This window comes from Cylas formicarius, unplaced genomic scaffold (genome assembly GCF_029955315.1).
Source record: "Cylas formicarius isolate icCylForm1 unplaced genomic scaffold, icCylForm1.1 PGA_scaffold_4__25_contigs__length_36172078, whole genome shotgun sequence".
NCBI lineage: Eukaryota > Metazoa > Arthropoda > Insecta > Coleoptera > Brentidae > Cylas > Cylas formicarius.
Genome location: NW_026844334.1, coordinates 30,103,525 through 30,128,160, shown reverse-complemented (window position 1 = coordinate 30,128,160; position 24,636 = coordinate 30,103,525). Strand labels below are relative to the sequence as shown.

The window sequence follows — 24,636 nt, the reverse complement described above, 5'->3', positions numbered from 1 at the left end:
TGTTCGAGAAACACAAGCCCACAGACATTACACACAAAACAGAGCTTTTGGGAAGTTAGACAAACAAATACTGGAAACAAAACAAATGTAATGAAAAAACTAGTGTATATAATTTCTTTATACTTATTTACAAAATTACTTTATTTATTAGTAATTAAAAGGGTGAAAAAATAAAATGAAAACACTGTATATATTCTCCAAACTATGCAAGTTTGAGAAACTTCACTTTGGATTGCTACATATGGCGCACCAGCACATAACTGCACATAACTGCTATTTTTGAATACCTCCTAAAACATCTTTAATAATGAATAGTAAAATAATTATGTTTTTTATGTCTTTCTTTCTATTTTCTTATTTCCGTGTTTCTTAAGCTCAAATAAAAAAATCAGAGCAAAGTGGAGTTTTATTGTGCAACCACTCATAGCCATCCAGAAATGTGCGGGTTATTTTCAATTTTAGCCTAATATTGCATAAGATATTTTTGTTCTGTTGGTCATTTACCAACGTTAGAGTAAAAAATATACAAGTTGCTCCATTAAAAAAAAAACATTTCCACCGTCGCATTCATTGGAAAAAATGCTGCTAGTTTGCTGAATTACCCGATTTTGTATCTTTACTGATAACAAAGTTACCAATGATGCACACTTAGTTTAGAGCAGCCTGTATATTATTTTTTCTACTCCCGTCTGTAAAATACCTAATTACCCACCGATCTAGCGTGTGGGAAGCGTCACTTTACCACGTCAGCTTCGTTTCCCATGAATGCGAGCCACTTCGGAAATTTCCGGGATATTTCCCACGCTTTGAATTTTGACGTTTGTCAATTCTGGCGGTCATGTCAGTGAATGTATTCGTGTTGTTTTGCGAAAATGTACCCAAAAACTAACGGTTGTAGAAAAAGTATAATATGCAACACGTGTAGATATTGTTTACAGTTGAGTTCACAGTAAAACAGGATCACATCACAATAATGATTTCCAAACGTTCTAAATATATAAAGAGACTTTGGTGAATAACTTCTTTCATTTTTCTCCTTATCTAGTGTTGTTCCTTGATTATGCTTTTTGCTACCATTCTCCGCATGTTATGTCCAGGAGTAGTTAGACTTTCAGTCCGTATTCCTTGATATTCCTTATGTTTTTCTTCAGTTCCACTCATTATGCGTCTTTCCAGCTCTCTCTACAAGCTATGATACAATCATCTGAAAGTTGCCCAGGATATATTTAATTTCTGGCTATAGCGTCTGCTTTGAACTACAAAAGATTGATCAGAGTATTGTGGTGATTATATGAGAAACTGAAGCAGTGTTCAACATATGTAAGTTTCCAACATGCTAAAGTCTTTGTGAACTGAAATATCCATGAAAGGGGATGACCACTTTTGCACTACTCCATTGTAAATTCAATGAGAGCCGTGCAGCTCTCAGGTCGCTCATGTCAGTCGAAATCACCTCAACGATGATCCGAGATTGCATTGAGATGCCTGACAGGCTTGCTAAGACAAATCACGTCACACTCGTCTGGGTCCCAGGACACTGCGGAATCGCAGGGAACGAGAGGACAGATAGGCTATCAAAAAGTGGAGCTTGTCACACAAGTACCCTACCTACCTGTCCTAATCCAGTACCCGACAGCTTCATTAAAAGTCTATTTGATCAGAGATCTAGCAATAGATTTCTCGATATGTGGCTTGAAGCTGAAGGTATGAGACACAATAAAGCCATCTTTTATGGGCCGTCCAGGACTCCTGCTTCCAGCCTTATCGGGCTCAACAGGAATCAACTGAGGCTGACTATTGAGCTGATGACTGGAAACTGGTCAACAAGAAAGCATCTTAGGAACATTGGCATCATACTCCGTAAGGAAATTCTTGGAGTAGACACAGGAAATAGTATCAACATTCTGGAAGTGGGTGTTGGATGGCGGATTGGCTATGCCTCGGTCGTCGGTCTCCTCTACACTCCCTCCTAACTCACGAATTGTCCTTCACAGGGCCTGGGCACAATGGCACAACAAGCTGAGCGCCCAGCTCAAATGAATTGAAATCCAAATTTAACAACGCATTTTTAACTAGAAAAACTATTTTAAAAACAAATGATTTATCATGTGATATGATATATACAGGGCGCAAAAAAACATTCCTATATTGGGCTGGTGGAAATAATAAAATTCAGCTAAATATGACTTGATTAGTTTTCAAAATAGCGACTGTGTGTTTTATCGAAATAAGCTTTTCACTAAGAAATTATCACTCATAAAATAGCGAGATTCTATAGTGTTACTAGCGCCCTCTACACATAAAAAATACAATCGTATTTGTGAGGAAAATCGGAAAACCAGTTTTTTTATTTAGTGCCTGGTCTTCGAACACAGGACAATTTGCCTTCAGCAATCAAGTAAATTTATGAGGCGGGATCACAGCCTTTTACGTGGCAAACAAAAAGTTTAACGGAATTATTTTAAATTAAGTTTTAAATAAAAACTTTAAATTGCTTGCTTTTACGGACCGTGTTTATTGAGCAAATAATTCTCACGTGCTTCCTTTATAAATGTCATTACCTGCAGTTCATAGTCCAGGGTCCTTTTTCATACTTGATACTTATGTTCTCTTAAGTTAGTTCATTAGATTTTCATTAGCGAATAGTCCAACGAAATCTATTTAGAGCATGACTGAAAAAATCTGTGACGAACGATGTGTTGTATTTATCTCCAAATTGTCTCAAAGTTAAAACAAAGATTTAACGATCCGTAATAAAATTTTCATTCGTTATCCACGGTCGCGAGCCACTTCGGTCATTTCCGTTACTTCAGTCACGGGTTCGGGATAAATCGGATATTTTCAGTAGGTTGTTGCCAAGGTCTTAGTAAAAGAATAGTATGCAACATATTGGCAAACTTCTATAGTCACGCGTTTATTAAGCACTCGCTAGTTCCAAATCTTATCCTGATGCTCTTCTTAGTTAAACAACACTTTTTTAAATAATTGGTAACACCTTAATTTTGGCGCAAATCAATCTTACGTACATACGATACGTAACACTGGGATACCCCTTTTTTCCTTAAAAGGTTAGAGTTAAGCAATAAAAGATCTTAAGTGCTTTTTTCACAAATAGTCTTTATTCCTATGCTTCAAGCTTTCGCCCAGGATTGTAGGCTTCACCAGGAAGACTAAAATATATGGAAAAATATTCTATTACATTTTGATACTTAAAAAATTTTATAACATTGCCCAACTTAAGCACAAAAACCACAAAACTTTTTTAATATTCAAGTTAAAAATCTATAAGTACTTACAGATTGTGCAGTTAATTTAAACTCTAAATTATCAATCCAAAATTAAGTTGCCGGCATGTTCTTGTCAACATTAAAATTTTTGTTATTAATTAAAAATACAGCGGTACAGGATTAGTTTAAACCAATCGACAGTCACCATTACATTGCAATTTAAAACAACAGCAACCTAAAGAGGGATGATCGCAGATTAAAAATAGTTTGTTTCTTTATAATATTAACGCCATGTTAACAACAAATTTATTTCTAAGTCGGAATGACATTTGAGTTGCCAATCGCACCCAAAATGAACAATTAAATTCACTACGCATGGATATTGACTTAACATTATAGTTATATAACGAGTTATAAAAGGTGACTGGAAAATTCAACAATAACACTATACTTTTGTTGTATAAAATGATGGTAATTTATTCTTTTTTGTAATATCTTGACTGAGTAAATAAGTGTAAATAACGCTCAACCCCTCTACATCTTTTTTTAAATTTATGCTGTTGTCACAGTTATAAATATAACACATTTCAAGGAATTTGCGCTTGAACAAACTCGACTCTACGTTCAGAACAGAAACCTCATCGTAGGAAACCTTGTGTCCCGTCGTTTCATTCACGTTCAAACTCGTTGAGTTGGGTTTGTTTTTGCAGTCAGTTCTGTGGCCTGCAACAATTTTTGAAAGTTTTTGGGACGTTTGTCCTATATATATGAGGCCACACTGGCACGGTAGGCCATAAACAACATTCGATTTTTTTATGAATGAATCTTTATCTTTTAGTTTAGTATAGAAAAGGTTAAGCTTATTCATATTATAATTTGCAATGATAATGTTATATTTATTAAATAGTCTAACAACGAAGGAGTCAGGTTTTCAATGTATTGTAATTTAAAATATTTTTGTTGTTATTGCGTGGCTGAGATATTATTGTTAGGTTGTTGATTGTTACGTATAGTGGTATCGTCTTCACAAAAAAGGAATTTATTGGTGAGAGATCTAGGGTATTGATTGGAGATTAGGATATCTTTCAGTCGTAGTAGGTTTTTTTCTTTTAAAACCATCGTATGACGTAATGGGATAAATCTCTCTGAAATAGACTTGTTTTGGTACCAATCCAACAGCACGACGTTATCTGGCGTTTTAATCGCCTTTGTGAAAGTTAGACTGTCATTAAATGAATTAAAAGTATCCAGTACCGTTTGAATTTGATTTTTTGGTAAAGAAGCCCAAGTTTAGAGAAATAAATTTGTGAATATACGAGGTTAGCGCTATAATTTCCCGGACTGACATAGATGCAGCTCCAGTGTCACGATAAAACTTTGTCTCCTTTTAAATATATATCTTAGTAGGCTGCGAATAAAAATGAAAGTCTTGCGTCAAATAGTTTTTTATTGACAACATTTTAAACAAGAATTGTCCGAAAAAATGTCGCAAATAACGGAAATTGAGTATAGAGCAGTCATAAAGTAAAGTTTTTGACAAAAGAAGGGTTAGCATTTAAAATTATTAAAGAAAGGGGTAATGGAGTAGGAATCCCTTGAAAATGATTCAAGAACTGGTCGACCATTGGAGGTTATAACGGAAGATATTGTTGCGATTGTGGAAGAAGCTAAGGTTAGTGCAAGATGGGTTCTTAAAAACCTTTCGGCTATTCAAAAACAAGGCCGTGTCGAGTGTGTGCGGCCTGTGATAGAAGCTATTGTGACGGGAGATGAAACTATGATTCTCTATTATGACCCTCTATCGAATTAATAATCAATGGAGTGGCGTCGTAAGGGTGAAGCACCTCCAAGAAAATTCAGAGTCTGTCAGTCAGCAAAAAAGGTGATGGCCAAGATCTTTTGGGATTGTGAAGGAATTCTTTTGATAGATTTTAAAGGGGAACTAATACCACTGTCGATGGTAAATATTACGCAACGTTATTACATAAACTGCGAAACTGAATACGTGTAAAACGTCGAGGAAAACTGACCGGAGGCGTGCGTCTTTTGCACGATAATGCACCTGTCCATACCGCTGGTGTTGCACAAGCTGCCATTTTAGACTGTGGGTTTCAACATTTCAATCATCCTCTATATAGTCCAAGATTTTCGAACATTGCTCTAATACATAACTTACCACATTATTTGAAAAATATATATGCCAGCAACAAAATGGTTTTCGCGTGGGTCTGTCGACAGAAACCGCACCAAATCACGCAATTCGCCATATTTACTATGCTTTAAACAATAAAGAGCACATTTTAGTTAACATGTCGTGAGCTTTTGAGGCAGTTGATCTTAATATTTTGAGCAATATCCTTTTTAACGGAGACCTCGGAGAGACTATTCTCAACTGGATCAAGTACTACGTAACTGACATTTTCCAACTGACAGTCACTAAACAATTATTAGTCACACCGCAATGATGTTGTCTGCCACAAACGCTTTTTAACGTGTACGTGGATAGTGTGATAACTTATTAAAAAATATTTCAAAAAGGTTTGGCAGGAAAAATATACGAGACATAGTCTCCATAGATATTTTCAAATTGATGTGTTTTGGTCTTATGCAATCTACATTTCTTAAAGGGTAATGTTTTGGGAAATCTCAAAAAGTAGTAATTATTCGTGACTTGACCATCCCCCGTCCCCCGGGGGAGATTTTGTGATTGCAAATTTACAGATTCCCAAGCAACCGAAAAAAAAAAAAAAAAATAGTTTGACCATTCTACGAGAGATGTCGCCACCCATTAAGAGCTCAGGTTTCGATCGCCAGATGTCACCCTGAATGGGGGGGTAGGGGGTAGTTTTCGCGTTAGTGCCTTTTTGGCAATTTCGCCCCGCTAGGGGTAGTTTTTGCGTTAGTGCCTTTTTGTTTTGACGTATTTTTGTGCGAGGTGAAAAAAGCGACCGGTGTGTCGCGCGCGGTCGGGGGATTCGAACCTCGAACCCCGCGCGCTACGTTAGTCGAGCCTAGCCGAGCCTAGCCGACGACGATTTCGCGGCGGTGTCGACGATAAGAGAATTCAATTAATAAAAGGTCGTCGAGGTAGTATTGACATCCGATATGTTTAAAATGCGCGAATTCAATAAACACATTTTTATTAACTTACAATGTATCTGATAACGATAAAAAACATTATACGTAAATAAAGCATATATATTCCATATTTGCTAATGTGATGAAATTTTGTTTAAATTCATCAAGTGTGACCCCGCGGTTAGCTACTTTGTGCGAAATTGCATTGTTCTGTTTCCGCATAAATATAATAAAAGGTCGTCGAGGTCGCGTAAAATATAATTAAATTAAATAAATGTGCACCGATAAAATTTATGATGTAACATTTTTATGAAATATCGCTAACAAATGGCAAGTTGAGTTAGCCAGGTCCCTTTTTTGACTTAAAGTAAGTTGGTGGTGTATGTTGTTTTGCGGTCAGACAGAAACAAATTATAGACCAGTATATGTTTAGGAATTAAATGAAAAATGACATAAACCAAATACGTGTTACTAATAAAATTATTTATTGATTATATATATTTACATCTCGGTTATGTATATTTACATCTCGGTATAAATTCATAGCTTTAAAAAGACTGTGCCTTTTTGACATAATTTTTTCAATATCTTCTCTTTCGAGAAAAATTTGCGACCGTCCATTTTTTAATAGCCTCAAATCACAAAGCTCTTCTTCGTTCCAATACATCACCTCTATGTCGTCACCGATGTGTGCTGAAACGTCGTTCCACTTTAGATGTTCTCCTACTTCTTCGTTTAGAAAATTGAGAAAATCCAAGAACTCTTCTAGTTGAAAATCCATATGTTCGTCCCTGCTGGTGAAACGAACGCCAGTGTTGTAAATTTCAAACAGCATATTTTCGTCAATCCTAACAACATCAGTGGCCATTTTAATTTTTTTTTTTTTGCTGCGTTAAGTACACTTTTCGAGTCACAGTCGATTGAAGAGTTTTGGAATATATGCGAACAATTTATACATCCACATATCCCTACTTGCGAAGATGGGCGGAGCAATGAATTTTTGTCAACTTGTATAAGCACTTTGATAGTAATAGGAAACATGCACCCGTAACTAGATACAGTAGAATCAAAACCTTTTGGAGGTCTGTCCCAAAATTTTCCTTCTTATCACTACGATAGCTGATATTATTGAAAGCAATCGTTTGCCATTCGCCGTGGTCGCCGAAACTGCGATCAAAGAAAACCAAACGGACTTTGTAATTTAGATACTGAGCGGTAACGTTTGGTAACCTTGCTCCAAAAATGTGTAGCTTATCGTTACCGTTAACTGTCATGGGATACAGCTGACTCCATTCTTCCGGCCAAACGCCACTGATATTGTTATTTTTAAAACAAACGTACGCTTCGATAACCCCATTGGGTTTATTTAAGTGGAACATATTTTGCACTACCGCTGTTAATAAAACATATTGAGCACTTAACAAAGCCATGTTTCTCACTATATTGAGGCGATTTAAATCAATGAACTACTTTTTATAACACTCAAACAAAGCGGACATTTATTTTGTGGAGGCACGGGTCCGTCGATATGAGTTCTACTATCCGATCGATTATAGTGAATAAAACAAGGCAAATGAGTCTGCAGGTCGAAATTGTTTTTCTGCTTGTCGGATAACCTATGCCACATAGCCAGCAAGTCGTAGGATTTCACGTATTTGATTAGGTATTCCGCGGGAAGCTCATCGACGTTGCTTATAGGGCGATTCATCACTTAACACTTGAGAATTAATTTTGATTTGCTCGCTTTGCGTTAGTCTGTTTTATATGTTGCCGCAAAAAATAAAATTGCAAATTTTGAAAGCACATCTTTTTATTGTCATTTTCATATAGGAATTTTAGCATATAACCAATTGAATAATAATACAGAGTTTCGTAAGGCACACATGCGTAATCCACCATTCATATGAAAGGTGCACTTAGGTCGATCCAATTCAAATTTGAGCGGTATCAGCCAACTGTCGTCGAATTTTTCGATATTAACAATCAAAGGAAGGTGTAGCTGTAGTTGTTGGATCTTCGAAGTCAAAAAATCAATTTTCGGTTGCCCTCTGAGGTATATAATGTCCGCGGTTTCAACCAAACGCCTAACCAATTCGTCGATAAAGTTATAGTCTATAAGACCTGTACTATATTTTAATCCGTGGTGAAAACGCTCGAGCCAACGTACGCTTCGCTTATCAGCATGAGTCAACGTTAAAAAATCTCTCGGCGGCTTCATTATGTAGTGGGCCATTTGATTTCCGTCGTAAATTGCAATTTCTTTAGCGACGAAACCTTCACCGTCCTTCAGATTAAACCCTTGTATATCTAGTGCCACGATCCGCATGATGACAACTGTCAAAAATGTACTGTTTCGCCTGATATTTATGGCAAATTTTTTGAACATCTGCGAATCGGGTTTTTAAAATCCGTTACATTTGTTTTACTATTTTAGTTAGCGGATTGTAACTAAATACTTTGTCATGTAAAATGAGACAATAAACCGATGTATCCTTCTTGATATTAGCGCTAGTTTCAAATTCAATTCGCATTACCACGGAACCAGTTTGTAGAGACTCTCTTTGATGAGAACAATCGATGTGTGTAATGGGACATTTTTCTTTGAAATGCTGCGGTGTGAAAATTGGCTCATTGGAAATCCCGTAATAAGAGTGTCTAAAATTAGCAAACATATCATACAGAGTCGAATACTTGTTTTCTTTAAAATTTAGGTTTAAATCATGGTACGGATATCGTTCCGAATTTAAAAATACTTTTATATTAGTTAAATCGACGTCATCAAATTGACTCATATCTTTTTCTACTCGACCTTTCCTATTTTCGTGGAAGGCGATAATGATATGACGCGGAGTTTCTAGTTTATTTGTTGTTTTCACGGGCCACGTGTGAGTTGTGGTTTCAGGCAGAGATGAATATTCAATAATTTCCCAAGATCTGAAACCGATTGTTATCTCTTTATTAGACTCCATGATTTTCGTTAAAACAAGTTCTTCTGCAATATTTGTCATTATTTTTGGGATTTTCCAATATATCTTTTTAAGCGAAACTTTAGGTATTTCGGGAGTTGTGGTTTTTGGTTCATTGTCGTCTAAAAAAAGGACCGCATCTAAATCGTTGCTGGCTCGTATTAAAACTAACTCTTGCTTCATATTCAATACAATTTTTTGATAATCTTCGAAGAATCCTGATAGCATTTTCAACGGAATAGAGATGTTAAATTTTCCGTGATCATCGACCATAATTCTGTCACTTGCATTTCGATTTGGAAACCATCCTGCATTTTGAAGTTTTATACTTTCGTTGGTATTATAGGAAAGATATGCTTTTAATGTTGATGCCAAACCAACGTTCCTGACTGCGTCCAAGGTGACGCCATTAAGTTCGTACCGGATCTCTCTAAAGAGAAAAGCAATTCCATTGTTAATAAACCTTAATTTTCCAGTGTACTTGTCATCTTCATTAGTAAGGACCCCCTCGATGTACAACACACTTTCACAGGGTAAAGTGAAGGAATCTAGTTCCTGAATTGGTATGCGTATTTCGTCGTTATAGTCGAATTTTGAAGACACGAATGGTTGATAAGTATGAAACTGTGAACTTACGATGGAGTTGTCGATATAGAGTTTTTCGTTAACATTTAAAATTGTCATTTTAAGAGCACTTGGAATCCTAATGATTTCAAAAAGGTGCGGTTTGTACGTGTTAAACGTTGGCCGTTTCTAATGGCACTGGATTTGCAAACAATATTTCTCTTTTTATAGTTTTTTTTTTTTGTGATTGTACTGTAACCACTGATGGTTCTCTTATAAAAGTCCTGTTATATCTGGTAACCATTATTGCTTTTTTAAATGCAACCTCACTGTTATCGTTTCGTTTCTAAAATTAATAAGATCTCCGTCTTGGTCGATGATTTTTATAGTGATATTATTAATTGTCTTAACACTGATTGGAAAATAAAGTATAGGTAGGGGCGACTCGACTATTTTATACCCAGGAGCTACAGCCGGAAAAAACTGATGTATTATGTGAACCGGTTTACCATTACTGTATGAGCCAACACATATATTACAATCGACGCAAATAGCATTGACTTTATTAATATTTACTACTTTATCCGACTGTTCTGTAGTCGATGCTTCAACTACTCGCTTTTTAAATCCAAGCAGTCGACCTATGGAATCATTCGAGGAAAAGTCAATTCGTTTAGAACAAAAAATTGAACTCTTTAAAGTGTTGGAATTTGATTCCAGAATAAAATCGACCTTCTCTTTAAATATCTTTTTCACTTGGTTTTTGACGTATTTCTCGATATCTGTTAAATCGTACGTTCCCTCTGGAATAGTTATAACTTTCTCTCCTATATGTAACTTGTTATTACCGGGTTCAATATTTGGTATGCTCATGTACGTCTCGAAATCTGCTAGTCCCAAAAAGTATTCCTTATCATCATCTAAATAAATTGGCGGATTGAAATCGGCGGATAATATAGAAATTTTCCCACTTATGGAAATCGTAGTGGACATTGCGAATCTAAATTAATCACTGACGTTTCACTTTAACGGCATGTTATTATATAGAAATTTTAGTGACAGATGTCCGCAATTGTAAGAACTGAACTTTTGTTTGGTTCCATAAGTGTAATATATGTTAACATTTCCGTTAGAATTAAGATATTTAACTAACTCTACAGGCGGTTTCAAATTTCCGTAACCATCAAAGTAGAAAGCCTTAGTTTTGTCCTTTATGTAGCTGACCCAATGAGTTCCCTGGTTTTTCTCACTATCCAAGTTAACAATTCCGCATTCTTCAATTTTAATTTTTCGCGGTAAATTATCACGCATAAAAACGCCCCTGAAATGCGGAATTTGTAGTATTTTTGCATATTTTTCCAGATCGAAATTTGTCAAAGCTCTTCGAGGTAAATTTATTTGGACTTTTTTTTTCTCTTTTGGGTATTTTTCTCCTTCGACACAACACCGCCCTTATATGGTTTAATATAAAGACCTTTTCTTTCACTTCTACTGTTTTTAAACGGTTTTACGTATAGTCCTTTGCCTTGGACTTCCATGGCTCTATTATGACGTTCTTGTTCTGCCAACTGCTCTTTGGCCGCTTTAGCATCGTTTACTGCTTTCGCGATACCTGCCGCTCCTCCGCCTAGCGCGCCAAGTGCTCCCAATATCGGTAGTAAAAGAGGTAAAAATCCACCAATTTTATTAGGTGATTTTATAATACGCTTTTTTTTGCTCGCTTTCATTTTGCTTGCTTTTTTAACACCCATTCCCAATTTTCGCTTTCCTTTCATTACACCTGTTATGCCTAAAGCGGCTGTTTTTTCTCCAAACGAAGAGTCCTTTGCTTTAACCCTCTGCCAAGCTTTATCTTCTAAGATCTTGTCTGCTTCGTGTCTCTTTGTTAAATTGTTAGACTGAGAGTATGCTATATCGTGCTCTTTACAAGCAGCGTCTAAGGGATTTATACCTGGATCACCTCTATTTATTCTCTTTTGTAAATGAGTACCCGGTCCGCAGAATTGGTAACCAGGAATATGCAGTTCGATAGGAAGTTTGTTTATAAGTTTATTTACCAATCCTGAACCTTTCGCCCTGTTTCGATGTACAATCATGAGAGTGTTTGGAAATACTGTTTAAATATTTAGGAATTATGCTATAAATACTTTTGCAGGTTCTTGTTAATGCCTCAGTCGAAATGAAAGTTGTTAAGCAAGCCTTTTCTTTACCCGTAAAAAAACACGACGCAAGCTTGGTCCGCGAATTTCAAAAGCACGGCGATCTCTTTGGAGGTAGTTGCAAGAGGGCACTAATTGTAGGACCCTCAAATTCGGGTAAAACCAACGTCATGTTATCATTGCTCGAACATCCTAATGGAATTAGATTTGAAAACGTTTACTTATATTCCAAATCCCTGCAACAGCCAAAATACGTGTATTTGAGAGAACTGCTAAAGCCTTTACAAGAGATTGGCTTTTTTGAGTTTGAGATCGATGAGAATATCGTTTCTCCTCAGGAAATTAAACCCAATTCTGTTATAATATTTGATGATATTCCTTGTCACGACCAAAGTGTCATTAGAGATTATTTCACTCACGGTAGGCATAAAAACACCGATTGTTTCTTTATTTTTCAAGGATATTCTTCTATACTCAAGCGACTTATCAGGGAAAACGCCAACCTTCTGATTTTATTCAAGCAAGACATGATGAGTTTAAAGCATATATATAACGATCACTGTATGTTGGACATGTCATTTGAACAGTTTAGAAATATCTGTGTGTACTGCTGGAACGAACCTTATAATTTTCTTGTGATTGACAAAGATTGTGAGTTAGATAAGGGCAGATATAGGAAAAACTTCGATTCCTTCATTTATATATAATATCCCAAAATGGATAAACGCCTAGCGACGGAGCTAATAAAATCAAGAAACGCAGTTAGAGAAAAATATCAAAGGCTAAAACAAGCCGCAAGTGAATCCCAGACGCAACTCGAACAAACCTATAAACCGATAACTCAGCCTCTGCAGCAATTAATTTCATCAATAAATAAAACGGATATCAAACAAGAACCGTTTGAAGAAAAAGAAAATATTAAACATGAAGTGTTAACCTCGACGCCTACCAAAATAAAGGAGAAAAGAACCGGAAAAACCCCAATCTTACCTTCAGAATTGCCCTCATTTTTTGATACCTCCTTTCCGTCGATCCAACAACAAAGCAATGTTGTAGCTGAAAGTACGGGTCTTTCGGACAGCGATACTACGTTGGGAAATCTGTCAGATATTTTAGAACAAACTAAGCAAGCTATACAGGATTACGTCGACACTCCCGCTTACGAGCAATGGTTGAATGACTTTAATAAATTACCACGAACATACATTGATGACAGCGTAAAAGATACCCAACATATATTTGACCATAATTATGGTATCGTTCATGACATAGAAAACGATAAATTTTTTCTGGGCTTAACCCAAAAAGCTGTGGAAATTGTCGGTAAAGATGTGAAGGTACAAGGTATTACATACCCTGGGACTGTGGGTTTGTATGAGTTACTTTTCAAGAAGGTGCCGGTCGGTTTCAAATCGCAAGATCTAGATAATTATATGGATATACTGAAAAGAACAAACGCGTATCGGAGAAACCATGACCCTAATGGACAAGGAAATGCATCATATAAATATATAAATATAATTGGACCTTATTTACAGGTTGCGAGGAATAACAAAAACAAAAAACCCGGTGAGACGACTAGCTGACGGATTTTCTAAAGTGCCTCCGCCTTATAGGACAATCAAAACTGGGACGGGGTTAACTTTAAAATCAAATAAAGAAAATACAGATTATATTTATTGGGATAATGTTAACGAGCTTGTCGATAGATTAAGACTGTTATTGGCATCTACTGCTGCGGGGCACACGGGACATGAGAACGAAATAGCTTCAATTATTGAAGAACTAAGAGAGGGAAAAGTTATCTTATAAAATAAGCACGACTGAGAGTTAGAAAATTATTTGAGTAACAACCGCTGTCATGACTATTAATAAATTTGGTACACACATTAATCACCACCTTAACGAGAAATACGATAATTCAATGAAGGAGTTGGAAAAACATTTATTCAAAATAGAAGAGCTTGAGAAGACATTTAAGAGCTATCAGGCAGATATCAATTCCCAACTTAATGAACTTTTGCCACAACAAAACCGATATACACAATGGGTGAACAAATACAATACGAGTTTGGACCAAATAAATCAGTTAGCGACAATGGTGTTTAATTCAAATTGACGGGCAATCGACAAAGTAATGAGCAGTGAGAAAGCACAACTCGTCCGAGAGCTGCACAAGCCGGCACGCAGAAATTACGAGCGTCGCAGAACTATAATACGAGGGCTGGATGATTTGTGGCAAGCGGATTTGGCTCAGCTAGACCGATATGCGAAACAAAATAAAAACTTTAAATTCATACTAGTCGTGATCGATTGCTTTTCAAAATACGTGTGGTGTCGACCGTTAAAAACAAAAACCGGTGTTGAAGTTACCAAAGCGTTTACCCAAATTCTCAAAGAAGGACGCCGGCCGCAAAATCTGCAAACTGATCTCGGCAAAGAGTTTTATAATATCCATTTTAAAAAAATGACGGGTAGGTTTAACATAAATCACTACAGTACATATAGCAACGTGAAAGCTGCCGTAGCCGAGAGAGTTATACGTACTCTCAAGGAAAAATTATTTAGATATTTTTCGTTAAACGGCACCTACAAATGGATAGATGTTTTATCCTCTGTTGTCGAAAAATATAACAGTAGCGTGCACAGGACCACCGGAATGAAACCTAAAGAAGTGAACAAAGATAACGCGCCTAGTTTGCTGAAATCAGCGTACAGTCACTTGAAAATTGTAGGACCATCTAAACTTAAACTGGACGATGTTGTAAGAATCAGCAAGACCAAGCACGTGTTTAGCAAAGGTTATACTCCCAACTGGACCACGGAATTGTTTAAAATCGTAAAAGTGCAGATTACAAATCCGGTAACTTATCTGTTGGAAGATATGAAGGGTAAGCCTGTAATGGGCGCTTTTTATCAGGAAGAATTGCAGAAAACCGTTAACCCTGACGTCTATCTCGTCGAAAAGGTGTTGCGCAAACGAGGAAATAAGGTTCTCGTGCGCTGGTTGGGCTTGGACAAGTCACATGATTCATGGATCGACACCGCGAATATCCTATAAATTTCTTCTATTATTTTTGATTTTGTGAGCGTCCGAGACAGACATGGAACAAATTGTGTTGCCGGATAATTTTTTAAATTTATTGCAAGAGAATGGTTTGATGGGTCCACCGCCTTCGCAGCCACCAACAGATATTCCAAAACGTAAGCGTACTGCTGCAAATTCACGAGTTAAGAAAATAAAAATTGAATCTCTACCGCAAGCACAAGGAGAATGGTTCGAGGCGTTCAAAGATGACAACGAAAAAAGGATAGTTTGTGAGGCGTTCAATTTGAAAAACAATTTGGAAAATCAGCTGATGCAATGTGAAGAAGGTATCCAGCAGCTCGAAACTCAGATAGCAGTTGTTCAGGCCGATCTCCAAATACTGCGCTTACGTGCGGAAGAATACAAAGCAAAAATCGGATATTTCCAAAATTTGGCTCCAGGACATATTGTATAAAAATGAAAAAATATTCAGTAACTGTATTTTGATATAAAAATAAAATCGCGTTAAAATATTTTCATTTTATTTCAAATGTTAGCCAGGACGCTTTTGGTCAGATTTAAATTAGGTCTAAAATATCTATGGAACAGCTCTCGAACAGGTCTAGGACAGCCTTAAACAGACCCAAAACCTCTACGGAACAGGTTTCTACAGGTCCGACACAGATATGGACCATTTTGCTTCTTTAAACAGGAATGTTTATTTCGCATTGCGATCGAACAATTATTTTTGGTGACGCAAAGTATAACATACTGACAAAATGAAATTACGGAGTGAGATTTTTTTTTTGCGTTTTTGTTCGCGTCGAAGGAAATGCGACGATAAACTCGATGTCGAAGGAAACGCATGCGGTAAGAATATCAAACGTTTCGATTAAACCATTTCTTGTGTCGCAGGAAAACACGTATGCCGTTCCTGAGCGGTCTAATATGAAAGTCTCGTTTAAAACATTTTTTTTTTTTGCGGCGAAGGCAGGCGACGCGATGATCTCACCCGCCAAAGTTTAGTTTAAACATTTCGCAAAGCGATGATGTCATGCATCCGCTGCCGCACACCGGCGACGCGGCGGGCAATGATATCAGCCAGTTGTCAAACGCGACGGCGGCGGTACGCCTGAGTCATCGCACACAATCGCGCTGCAATTTACATTCACGCCGCGACCAACGGTCGAGTTTCGAAGCGAAGCGGCCCCATACGACGACGGTTTGGTTAGGTTAGGTCGCTAACTACGACCAATTTTATCAGCGGGTCGCGTTATATTGCGCAATTCTCGCCAACACAAATCTTAATTATTCTGAAGGAACGTTCTCGAATGTAATTTTAAATTCATTACCCCAGAAAAATTGGCTTAATTAACAAGTGACCGCCGCCATAGTGAGACTTCATTCTTTGGATTTTTGTTTGTGTTTCACCACTTAAAAAAGGTAAGTGTCAAGTAGAGATCTGGAACAGTTGGAGAGTGAGACGCCTATTCCTCGCCTGCGAATATTGCAACCGCTCGTTCAGCCGTAAAGACCACCTGGCGAGGCACGGGGACTGTCGCGCAGCAGTACAAATTTGTGACGTTTGCGGCGGGATATACAAATCCGAGGGGGCTCTCCGACGCCATAAACGCGAGAAGCATGAGGTTCCCAAGGCGAAAAGACCCGCCGTCGCCCCTATTGCTGCAGACGAACCCAAGCGCCCGAGACTTGACCTACCGGAAGGTAAGGATTTTTGATTTTATATCCCAAACAATTCTCATATTGTATTTTATAGCTTCGACATCATCATCATCACCATCATCCACGCGCCATTGTACGCAGTGTAACTTGACCATTCCTGCAATGAGATGGCAAGGACACTTGCGTACTTTGGCTCACCGCCAAAAATGCAGCGTGGTGCAGGAGCCAGGAGTAGAAATGATACAGACCTCCTTCCGTAACCGCATAGTTACATACCGTCTGGCGTCCACCATTAACCCTACCGACGTTAAGGGCTTCTTGGACCACCTTAGGTCCAAAATCCTTACGTTGGTAGAGTCGAACGTCCGACGCTACGGCAACGTAAAAGTCGGTATGGAGCTATTCGGAAACTTCCTCTTGCAGACGAAGGAACAAGAGGAGGTCAAGTCCTTCAATACCAAATATCGGCTGGTGAGCGGAAACACCGATCTGGAGGAGCTATACGTCCAGTTCGTCGACATCTTGGCTACCAAAGCGTCCGAGTTTCAGGAAAGGGACAGCGGTATGATTCATAAAAATGTATATTTCCGAACTAATTTCTTTCTCTTTTTTACAGGCTGGGCGTTGGAGGAACTTCTCCATTTAGAAATAGGGATTAACAAGTACAATCCCCTAAGGGCGTCGTCCTATGTTAACCTGCCCAAGGAAATCGAAGCCAAAAAAGCTGTTTTGAACTTGCAAAATACGGACGAAAAATGCTTTATGTGGTCGATCTTGGCTGCTCTTCACCCAATTCACTGGACAAATAACGCTAACAGGGTCAGTAACTATGTAGAATTTCAGAACGAGCTGGATTTTACAGGTATCGATTTTCCCGTTAAACTTAAGGACATATCCACTTTTGAACGACTTAATGAAATTTCGGTCAATGTCTATGGCCTCGAGAGAGTCTATAACAAAGTCCGTAATGATGTTGAGGTCGTTGGTCCTTTGCATTTTACTGAATCTCGTAAAGAGAGACATGTAAACCTATTATTAATTAGTAATGACTATGGAGAAAATCATTATTGTTTAATAAGAAGTATGTCTCGGTTGGTTTCAAAACAATTAACTAAAAGGTCCTCTACAAAGTTTTTATGCGATGGGTGTTTGGTTTATTTTTATAACGAAGAAAAACTAAAGCGTCATAAAGAACACGACTGCACTCACATTTCCATCAAACTTCCGACCACCGAATTGCGCAAGGATAAATACGGTAAAGATGTTCCCGCGAATAAGCTGAAATTTGAAGAATTTGAAAAGAAATTAAAAGTTCCTTTTGTTGTGTACGCGGACTTTGAAACAGTCATGACTCTTTTACAGGTGGAAGGCGAACCGAATCCCGACAAATCGTTTACCGTCAAAACTCATATTCACGGGCCTTACTCTTTCGCCTACTATGTCAAATGTGACTTTGACGATTCCCAGTCTACTTTTAAACAGTACAGAGGTCGGGGCGCACACAAAATTTTCATTGAATGGTTCGAGAGCGACTGCAAAGCGCTCTACAACAAGTTCATGAAAACTTCCGTGCCCATGACCACTCTATCGTTTGAACAAGAGACCGGCTTTCGAAACGCTGTGGCTTGTCACATTTGCGAGAAGCCATTTAATGCATTGTCATATGACGGGCGAATTTCGAGGTGCGGCTCACTTCACTTGCAACTTGAATTTCAAAGTTCCGCGGCACATCCCTGTCTTTTTTCACCATTTAGGTTTCGACAGTCATTTATTTGTAAAAGTTATGGCTGAAGAAGGGGAAAAGATCGATGTTATCGCCCAAAACAAGGAACGTTACATTTCCTTTACGAAACATGTCCTAGTCGATAACATTGAGTCGGAGAAAGGAGGCAAAGGGAAAAGGGTATTTTTAAAACTCCGATTTTTAGATTCATTTCGATTTATGGCATCCAGTTTGGACAGATTGAGTCGAAATTTGAACGATAGTCAGTGTCGGGAAGTCAAAAAATTTTTTAAAAATGAACAAGAATTTCAACTTATTCGACAGAAGGGCGTTTTTCCATATACGTATCTAGATTCTTTTTCAAAATTAGACGAAACCAAACTGCCATCGCACGAGGACTTTTATGACTCCATGCGAAAGAGCAACATAACCAGGGAGGATTACAAGCGTGCCTGGACTGTGTGGAATTTGTTCAAATGTAAAACTTTAGGCGAATATTCAGATATTTATTTAAAATCCGACGTTTTACTTTTAGCCGATATTTTTAAAAACTTCAGAGAGGTGTGTCTGAAAACGTACGGTCTGGACCCGAGTCAGTTTTATACGACACCGGGTCTATCATGGACGAGCGCCCTGAAGGCGACAAAGGTCGAACTGGACCTGTTGACCGACGTGGACATGATACACTTCTTGAAGCACGGTATCCGCGGAGGAGTCAGTCAGTGTAGTGTGAGAAAGGCAGCGGCTAATAATAAATTTTTACCTAATTACGACCCTTCCAAACCTATTTCTTACGTCATGTACTTGGACGCTACCAATTTATACGGGGCGGCCATGTCACAATACCTCCCAACGGGAAACTTCGAGTGGTTGGAGGAGGGCAAAATTCAAAATTTAGATATTACGCGTATCCCCAACGATTCACCTAGGGGCTATATTTTCGAAGTAGATTTGGACTATCCGGAAGTGCTGCATGACGCACACAACGAACTGCCTTTTTGCCCGGAATCCATCGTTTCGCCAATCGCGAAAACCAAAATGAGAAAACTTATTCCAAATTTAAACAATAAACGTAATTATGTATTGCATTATAGGAATCTGCAACAGGCTTTAAGCAACGGTTTAAAGCTTGTTCGCATCCATCGCGTTCTTGTTTTCGATCAATCTCCCTGGCTAAAACAATACATAGACTTGAATACGGCGATGCGTAATACAGCTAAAAATAAGTTTGAAAAAGATTTTTTCAAACTTATGAATAACGCTGTGTTTGGAAAAACGATGCAAAATGTGGACAAAAGGGTGGACGTGCGACTCGTTTCCCATTGGGAAAATATTGGGAAAAGGTTGGGGGCAGAAGCGTTAATCGCGAGACCTAATTTAAAAAATGTCGCCATATTTAGCGAAAATCTAGTAGCTCTCCAGATGGAAAGGACTAAAGTCGTATATGATAAGCCTATTTACGCCGGATTTTGCATTTTGGACATATCCAAGACTCTCATATACGACTTTTTTTACGGCTATCTAAAGGCTAAGTACGGCGACAAAGCTGTCTTACTCTACACCGATACCGACAGCCTCGTTGTCCAAATTTTTTGCGAAAATTTTTACGAAGACATGAAAGAAAATTTGGACAAATTCGATACTTCTAATTACTCGGAGAACAACCAACACGGCATTCCTGTAAACAAGTCCGTTCTTGGTAAAATGAAGGACGAGTACGCAGGACGGCTGTTGTGGGAATTCTTGGGTACGGGAGCGAAAGCTTATTGCGTAAATGTGGACGGCAACGAGTTGACCAAAAAGGCCAAGGGCGTTGCTGACTCGGTCAGCCAGCGCGAACTTAGTCTCGACGACTATAAGCGCGCTGTCCACGAGGAAGGCACGCTAATCTTGCGCCAAATGTCTTCGTTTCGCTCACATTTACATGATATGTACGTCGAACTGAAAAATAAGGTGGCGTTGTCTTACGCGGATGACAAACGACATCTTATACCCGGCTCAGAGTACACGCTAGCTTGGGGCCATCGAAATTTAGTTGGTTCAAAGGACAGCGGGAAAATCACTGATTGATCGACCACCAGATATTTCTTTTGGCAAACTAATATGTTACGATTCCTTTAGATGATTGTAGTTTATATTTGTGTTTAATTTATGTATCTATTTATGTCCATATATGCTATTTATATATGCATATCGTTCGAATATATTTATTAATATGTGTCTATCCTGATGGGGTTTTGTATATGATTAATAAAACAATTTGTTCGATTTTAGTGTCATTAAACGTCTTTTTCCCTGTTGCATTTTATTTAATCCGCAAAAAAAAAATGTTGTCAATAAATTATTATATTTTAAGCGACCTCGACGACCTTTTATTAGTTGAATTCTCTTATCGTCGCCGCCGAAATCGTCGTCGGCTAGGCTCGGCTAGGCTCGATTAACGTAGCGCGCTGGGTTCGAGGTTCGAATCCCCCGACCGCGCGCGACACACCGGTCGCTTTTTTCACCTCGCGCAAAAATACGTCAAAACAAAAAGGCACTAACGCAAAAACTACCCCTAACGGGGCGAAATTGCCAAAAAGGCACTAACGCGAAAACTACCCCCTACCCCCCATTCAGGGTGACATCTGGCGATCGAAACCTGAGCTCTTAATGGGTGGCGACATCTCTCGTAGAATGGTCAAACTATTTTTTTTTTTTTCGGTTGCTTGGGAATCTGTAAATTTGCAATCACAAAATCTCCCCCGGGGGACGGGGGATGGTCAAGTCACGAATAATTACTACTTCAAAAGGTTCTGGAAAAATATTTATTCTACCAGAAAATAAGCAGCTCAGATTTTTGTAGAGAATATTTACAAAAATACAATATATATTTTTTCTTGTATCTATATCTATTCCCTGATAATTTTCACAAAAAATAATACCAAAAATATTATTAAAATATGAGAAACGCATGAAAATAAATTATTTCAAATAAATAGCGACTGTAAGGCAAACCTTGAAAAAAAAATGTTTTAAAGGAATATTAAAAACAATTTTTGCTAAATTCGGTGGAAGAATTTTTTAAGAATGAAAATGTAAGGTAATGTTAAGTTGGGTTTGATCATCAAACGTTTCTTAATTTAATTTTTAATTATGTTTACCTTGCCTTACCAAACCTGTCTAAAGTTTTATACCAAGTTTAAAATTACTTTTTAGGTTAGCTTTAGCTTAAAAAAGCTAAACTTCTCAAATCTGATAAATAATTAAACGTGCCAATTTAAAAAAAAAAAAACCTTAAAAAATCCATCATAAAATTAAGTAATGGTAAATATAGCGACATAGAACTTTTGCAAAGAAATACTTTCATAGCCAATGACTTACCACAACTAGATTCCACATTTTGGCAGCCTCAGCAACGGTGGTACAAACAGTGCTACATCCGGCCAATAGCATCAACTTCGTCGGTTCGTTATAGAGTAGGTTGTACATTACATTGGCTCCCAACCCTGGTTCGCACTGTAACAAAAGCAATTCATTTATTTCATTAATACCGGACAATTTGCAATTAACAAAATAACTTGAATAAGATAGAAACTAGAATATCTACAACTAAAGACTTAAACCAACAATAAAATTATTAAACAGCAGGAGGAAAAATTACCCCAATTGGTTTGTAAATATACATATTTTTCTTTAATTCTCTTTCTAGCCACTTCTTTAATGCTTTGGAATTTTTCTGAAATTCTTATTAGAATTTCTTCATATTTTTCGAAGAAAGGGAGTCAGACTTGTACGGGCTAAAGAGGAAAGATGCTAAAGAAACAAAAAGCTCACCTAACGATATTGCAATTATTCTCGAAAAAATAGCATCCTTTGAAAAAATACTTTGTCCGCCATCAAGGACCTAAAAACCAATATACAAAAAATGAGAAAAAATATGCATAACTATCAACAAGAACCAATGTTTAATGGTCTTATTATAAATGGCGTTGGTGAGAAAAAAAATGACATCCTTCGCGAAGAGGTGTGTCAATTAATAAAAACACATTTTAATTCTGAATTATCTGCGAGTGATATCGATTTATGTTATCGCTTAGGCAGGCCGGATAATAAGAAAAAAGCCAAGGCCATTGTTAGTGCGGTTTGTAAATCATAAAGAAAAACTAAAAAGGTACAGGAATCGCAATCAACGAACAGCTTACTAAAACCAATCTAGTGTTGGTTAAAAATATTCGTTCATTCGTGGGTGTAAAAAACTGCTGGACCTGGAATGGTAAAGTGTTTATTTCTTGTGCGGATGGCAGTGAAAAACAGATTCGTGATGCCGCGCATGTGCCGAGGGATGTACAAAGCTCTAAAAATAGATTTTTGTTTTTTTTTATCTCTAAAAGTGGTAGTGCTCTAATGAATACTTTCGTTCTTTCATTTTAATAAATAATAAATCGTTTGTTTCCATAAATAATAAAAATAATCTAGGAATTTCGGTATTTTTAATACTCTTCTCGTTTTGGCATATTTGTCTTCTTAAAACATAAAAGTATATAGTAACTTTCTCATCTCATTTGTCAAAGATACACTGTATAAATTAATAATGTATGTATATAAAGGTATGCATTGGAAATTTTAATGGAAAAAAAGCTTAAAATTGCACATGTGAATGTAAGATCTTTGACAGCCGATTTTCACGATTTTAAGAATGTAGTGGGTTCTGGTGATTATGACGTTGTTGGGGTGAGTGAAACATGGTTAAATAGCTCAGTTGAAAGTGAGATAATTAGAGTTGAGTGGTTCAGTTTTGTCCGTTGTGATATAGATAGTAGGAAAGGGGGTGTTGGTATCTATATTAGATCGATTTTAAAATTTAATACAATATCATTAGATAAAAATATTGAACAAGGAATGGTTTATAGACCTCTCTCTAACCCATATTTAGATTAACATTAACCACGTTAATCACCGAATCTCAGGCAGGCTACTGTGTAGGAGATTTTAACATTAACCTTTTAAATGTCAACGGTTGCGATACAAAATACGCTAATGATGTGAAGGATTGGGGTGGTACAGGCGTATTTCATCATCTTCTGGTATACTTATAGACTATATTTTAACTAAGGAAGAAAATACAATTTCAGTATCTAACTCAGTGCATATAGATGGGCTGAGTGACCATCAATTAACATATTATGAAGTCAATATTGAAATTACAGCTAATTTACCAGTTTTTAAAACAACAAGAAATTTTAAAAATATAAACTACGAGTAGTTTAGCCAAGATCTTCGGTCTATTCCATAGAACAATATTTATCACTTGTTAGATGTAGATAGTAAAGTTACTCAATATTCATGTTCCTCATAAAACCCATCGTATCACTAAACCATATGCCCCTTGGCTAACTAACAAAATACGGCAGATAATGTACAACATGGATAAATTCATGGGTAGATATAAAAAATACCAAAATTAAACCGATTTAAGTCAGTACAAGCAGCTAAGGAATATGATAACAACAATCATTCGTACAGAAAAGAAAGGTTATTTTAATTTTCAAGTAAAAAGTCAAAAAATACATGGTCCGCCCTAAAAACATTGAATATTACAAAAAAGCAAAATACCCAAATCCCCGAAAATTGTAATGTGTTCGAAAACTTCCAGTTGGCGATTACTTGGTAAGCTTCTATATTAATTGTTTAAAGGACGTTCTACTCTTTCTTTCTCGGAAATCTCAGAAATTGACGATACTATTAATATTTTAACAGTCAAATTGTGTGTACCTTTTCTTCTGCCTTATATTACTCATGCCATAAATTTTTATTTAAAATATTGTGTTTTCCCAGCAGAGTGGAAAAAAGCTAGGGAATTACCACTAGCAAAAATTTCTAAGCTGTCATATAATGACCCACGCCCAATTAGTATTCTTCCCACTTTGCGATAGAATTACAATTAGAAAATTACAAAAGGAAACCATGTAAAGCAAAATCACATTCTCCTTTTTACGCAATCCGGATTTAGGAAAGGTCATAGCTGCTCCACAGCTTTGGCAACAACTACTGATGATATACTATGAGTTACAGATTAAAATAAACTAACAACTCTTATTATGTTAGATTATAGTAAAGCATTTGACACTCTCAATCAAAGTATTTTGAATTCAATATTGAACCATGTAGGACTGATGCAGAATGCACGCATTTTGATAGCAAATTATCTCGATGATAGATCCCAGGT

At 37.2% G+C, this 24,636-nt stretch overlaps 1 protein-coding gene across 2 annotated transcripts in view; it reads right to left on the bottom strand.

The window, feature by feature from the left end:
* LOC132700417 (gamma-aminobutyric acid type B receptor subunit 1) overlaps positions 1 to 24,636 on the bottom strand; it is a 476,519-nt gene that overhangs the window by 336,026 nt on the left and 115,857 nt on the right. For both annotated transcript variants that reach the window (XM_060667722.1, XM_060667723.1), the window contains exon 3: positions 21,792 to 21,926. In XM_060667722.1, coding sequence (XP_060523705.1) covers positions 21,792 to 21,926 — 135 coding nt within the window. The remainder of the gene's footprint in view (positions 1 to 21,791; positions 21,927 to 24,636) is intronic.